Here is a 4,987-nt window from a genome sequence, read left to right on the forward strand (position 1 = left end):
TTTTTTTTTTTTTTCTCCCAGTTAAAGTCTCATATATTTATCGTTACCGTCGGTCAGCAATGCTTCTCCATGAATTAAAAAGAGACTTGGCATGTCATGCATGCATGCACATATATCTATAAATAAATATATAAATAAAAATATAGCGCGAAGGCCTTCGTTAAAACACCCGCTTCTCGATTCCCAACCACGCGCCTTTCCCACCACAACCACCGCCACAAATCATTCCCTTTTCTTTTCTTTTCTTTTCTTTTCAACTTTACGCAGCCTCTCCAACAGCAGGGAAAAGGAAGGAAGGAATAAAGAGAGGGAGAGTTAATAGAGGCGTATTCCAGAATATGAGACGACACTGAGAGGATGCAAGGAAGGGAGAAAAAAAAAAAGGAAAAAAAATTTTTTTTTACACCTTTTGGACAAAAAAGAGAAACAGATGAGATGGATAAGCCGACGGAAAAAAAAAAAAATAAGATAAAAATAAAAAGCAAAGAAGAAAAAAAGAAAAGAAGACGTTTATTTATACCGGTTTGTGTGGAATTCACTCCTGAGTCGCAACACCATTGATTTATTCGTGACCTCATGCTGATGATTCCTTTTTCTTGACTTTAATATTTTATTCTTCCCGGGAAACGAATTATTTATGGTCAAAAATGAAAGCACGTGAAGAAGATTTATTTATGTTGTTGTTTTTTTCATTTGGGGCAGGAAGGGAATTTTTTTTTTTTCAGGCGAGGGCGCCTTTGGTGCTCTTGTGGCTGTTTCTTTGGTTCTTATTTTATTTTTCTTTGATTCCCATTTATTCACGCGATGTTTTTTTATTTTTTTTTCCTTTTGCGCCAAAGGCGTTTTACGGCCTTCGCTTCTCCCGTCCCTCGTTGGCCCCGCACGGTTAATAAAGCGGTGGGGCAGCCGGGGACTGGGGGGTGGGGAAGAGACGACGCATGAGGGGATGCTGCGGCGGGTGCGCATGGCGAGATGAGGTCCAAGGACTCTGTTTCACTCCGTCTGTACGCTCCACGCCACACGTGGGCTTTTCGTATCCGCTCGGTTATTGGTGGCAAGACGATCTTCCGTCTTTTTTTCTTTCTTTTCTTTGATTTTTGATTTTTGTTGTTTATTTTTTGGGGACTCGTCCCATGGCTGTGTCGCCCGCCTCTTCTTTTTCTCCCGCGTGGGTGCGGCGGCTCTTGTTGCCCCCTTCGCCTTCCGTGTTGTGTATACGGGGGAGGGGAGGGGAGGAAAATAACGGAAAAGAGACAAGTGAAACGAACAGGAAGCAAAAAGGTTTCTGGGGAGGAGGGGGTCTTTAGCAAGCGATTTATTATAGCACAAAAGGAAGAAAGAAAAACGGAAAAAAAAAAAAAAAAAAAAGAAACAGGACGCAATTTTATTTTATTTTATTTTTTGGTGCTTTGTCTATTCGCGGTCCGGGCGGGCTTTGGTAGAAAACGTGAGAGGAGGGGGGATGCAATTTTATTTGCCTTTTTTTTTTTTTTCTATGTGTGTGTGTGTGTGTGCTTTTTAATTGTTTGTTGTGTTTCTACGAAAGTTAGCGCTGTTTTTACTGCGACCACCAACTCTTTTTTTTTTTACTTTTACTGATGCCTTTGATCTTTTTGTCTGTTGCTACGCAGCGATATATTGTAGTGCATCGGGTTGAAGGGGGCAGGGGAGGAGGGGTGGAGCCGTTAAGGCCTCTTCCTTTGCTGTATACTCTTTTCTTCTTTTCGTGTTTGTTTGTTTGTTTCTTTGCCGTTTGAAGGCCTGTTTTTTTTTCTTCTTTACTGTGCGCCAGAAAACGACTGCGTTGGGCAATAATGAGAGTACGCACGCGCGGGCATCAACAATATATTAACGACTGTGAACGGTGGTTTCAGCCTTTGCCTCCTTTTTTTGTGTTTTGTTTTTATTATTGTTTTGTTTTATCATCACACCGTTTGGAACATCTCCTCCTGCAGTGATGTATACATATATATATATATATATGTATATGTATTACGGCAGTGGATGGTGCCACTATTGTTGTTTTGAACCTCATGTGCGACTGTGTGGTAGACACAGCGCAACGTCCAGCGGAGGGGGAGGTGCGGTGCGGTGCGGAAGATTATGATGAGCGGCGGCATGACGCAGGGACACTCATAACAGGTAACATTAACGATAATAACAGCAGCGATGTGTGTGGGGAGGGGGAGTTGTGTGCCTTCTGTACGGCTCATGAACCCCGCCGCCACTCGGAACGCCCCCACGCGCCTCCCACTGCTGCCCACACGGAGGAGGCGGCAACGAGCGGGTAAAAAAAAGTGAGCGATTTTTTTTTTTTTTTTTGGTTGTTGTTCCTCATTGCGTCTTGCACAATCCAAACATTTTGCCGGTCGACGGAAGGCGTCCGATGGGGAGACTGCGGGTGGGCTGGACGGGGCATTTTTGCACAAACGAAAGAAAAAAAAAAAAGAAAAGAAGAAATGAAAATGAATTTATTTAATCATTGTACGCGTTTGTTTTTTTTGTTCTTGTTTTCTTACAGCCTTTACCTGGTGAGTGCGTTTTTTTTTTTTTTTTTTTTGGGTGTGTGTGTGTGTGTGTGTGTGGTTTTACAGACGTTTTTGGGATTGCCAATGAAGTGGGAACACATATATGCATCCATAACTCTGCCGGTGTTTTCACTTGCATGCCAATGCGGTTTTCCCTCCCTTTTGAACGGTGCCAGATGTTGTTGTTTCTCAACTTCCAAAGGCGTACAGCTCACAAGGGGCCATATTCAATAACTATTCCACAAGAATTTATTACTCTTTTCTGGTAATGAGTACAGTGCGGGTATTTTTCTTATGAATGAAAGGAGTTGCATACACATATATATATATGTATATGTATATGTTTATATGAATGCTATTGCCATTGATACATGTGTTATTAAACACGTTTATCTAAAGGAGAAAAAAGGGAAAAGCGATGAAATGACATCGCCACTAGGTCGAATGGTTTGTGTGTGCGGTGGGAGGAGAGCGGTGGGCAAGCGAATAAAATAAAAATATGAAAATGAGGAAGATGTGCACCGTGCGAGGGCGACGGTTTTCTGCCGTCCTTGCCACCTTCACCACGACCACCACTTCTCTCGGCCAAATCGTATCCAAGCCGAAGGTAAGGTTTAGAATAAGAATCACAAAGCGAAAAATCACGAAGGGATTCAGGTATTTGTTTGGTGTCAGCATCAGAAGAATGAGAGGAACAGAGAATAATAATAATAATAATAAGTATATATACATATATATATATTATATATACTTTCTTATGCTGTTAGAATAAGAATAGCAATTGTGCGTATGCTTTTTTCTTTTTCTTTTCTTACTATGTTGGGCTTTTGTTGCAAATGTTTGTTTGATTTATGCGGCAATTGTCTACATTGGGAGAGGTGTGAGATTGCCGCCTTTCCTTTTTTTGTTTTGTTCACTCGAGCGCACTGAGGGAGGGAAGACCGGGAATGAGTGGATTATAAAAAAAAAAAAAAAAATGAAGGGGGAAATGGGCGAAAAAAAAAAGAAAAAACAGAGATAATAGGCAGAAAGTCTTGAGATGCGCAAACACTATTTCCAGGACCTTCTCTGTGCACTTCAAACACATGACTGAGATCAAAAGTGATCGGGGTTTTTTCTACTTTGGTTTTTTACCTTCCACATCTTTTTTTTTTTTTTATTTGGGCGATGCAGCAGCTTTTGTTAGGTGTACGTTTATGCCTCCTCCACGCCCGGAATTTGAGAACCCGCCGGATGTTCTCTACAACAAAACTGGTGCCACCCGTTACACCAGCAGCACGCGTGTCCAGACGGTGCAGAGGGCCATGACATTGCGTGCATTAGAACTTCTTGGCATTCCTTCTGGTCGACAAGCGTTACTGTTGGACATTGGGTGTGGCAGTGGGATCAGTGGAGATGTGATTCGTGAAGTGGGACACACGTGGATTGGTGTGGACATCAGCAAAGACATGTTGATGCTGGCCAAGGAGCTGGAAGAGAAGGAGGAATCTAAGCTGGGAAAGGAAGAGGATTCACATAGTGATGGGCAAGATGGCTCAAAAGAATGTGGTGGATGTAATCCTGGCAATGATCTTAAAAATGTGAAGTGGGGTCTTATTACGGAATCGGACGACGACGACAAGGATGAGGAGGGCAATGAAGAAGAAAATACTGGTACGATGACGGGCCCTTCAATGGTTGAGGTTCTGCGTGGAGACATGGGTCAGGGTTTGCCGTTTCGTCCCGGGTCCTTTGACGGAGCAGTCTCTATATCAGCGGTGCAGTGGCTTTGTCAAAGTGACTGTCGCGGACATGTGCCACAGCGACGTCTACGTGCGCTGTTTCAATCCCTTTACAATGCACTCCATCGAGGCGCGAAGGCCGCTCTTCAGTTTTACCCAAGCAATGTTGAACAAGTGCACATGATCACACGTGCCGCCATGCTATGCGGTTTTACGGGTGGCATGGTGGTAGATTTCCCACACAGTGCCAAGGCGAAAAAGCATTATTTGGTGATACAGGCCGGTCAAGTTGCGAGTGGGTTTCTTCCCCGTTTGCCGATTGACGTTCACGACAGTGATGAAGAGGATGAAGCCTCATTCAGCGACGAGGAGGGTGATGAACAATATATGACGGCTCGTGTGGGTGGTCGCGTGCGTGTGAAACGTTCCCGCTCTCACAACGACGGTCCGGCTCGCAAGAGGCGCCGGAAGGACAATCGTCCCGTCACAGGCACGAAAGAATGGGTGCTGCTTAAGAAAGCCGAAAGGCGCAAGTTTGGTCTCCCCACGACGGACGACTCCAAGTACACCATGCGCAAACGCCGGCCACGGTTTTAGACCGCGGGAGCGAAAATAAATGAGAATCTCACTTGCGGTGGTGATGATGGTTTGGAAGTGGAATCTTTCTCCACCCACATTTGTGCCTCCATTCCGCCCCACGAGGCATCGGTGGCTTCTCTCAAATAAATTTGAGTCTCA

General features: G+C 44.2%; 1 protein-coding gene across 1 annotated transcript, besides 14 other annotated features; it reads left to right on the plus strand.

Annotated features, from left to right (window-relative positions):
• Positions 1–4,987: a sequence feature (heterozygous, Esmeraldo-like haplotype).
• Positions 118–145: a sequence feature (AT_rich).
• Positions 230–255: a microsatellite.
• Positions 452–505: a sequence feature (A-rich).
• Positions 1,328–1,372: a sequence feature (A-rich).
• Positions 1,382–1,401: a microsatellite.
• Positions 1,958–1,993: a microsatellite.
• Positions 2,428–2,466: a sequence feature (A-rich).
• Positions 2,541–2,560: a microsatellite.
• Positions 2,563–2,585: a microsatellite.
• Positions 2,848–2,876: a microsatellite.
• Positions 3,229–3,248: a microsatellite.
• Positions 3,250–3,278: a microsatellite.
• Positions 3,489–3,540: a sequence feature (A-rich).
• On the plus strand, positions 3,614–4,846 carry Tc00.1047053508583.10 (hypothetical protein, conserved; the record flags this gene model as incomplete). Its single annotated transcript, XM_798870.1, has 1 exon — positions 3,614–4,846. The coding sequence occupies one exon, from the start codon at positions 3,614–3,616 to the stop codon at positions 4,844–4,846; it is 1,233 nt and encodes a 410-aa protein (XP_803963.1).

The sequence above is a fragment of the Trypanosoma cruzi genome, genomic scaffold (genome assembly GCF_000209065.1).
Source record: "Trypanosoma cruzi strain CL Brener 1047053516931 genomic scaffold, whole genome shotgun sequence".
Taxonomy (NCBI): domain Eukaryota; phylum Euglenozoa; class Kinetoplastea; order Trypanosomatida; family Trypanosomatidae; genus Trypanosoma; species Trypanosoma cruzi.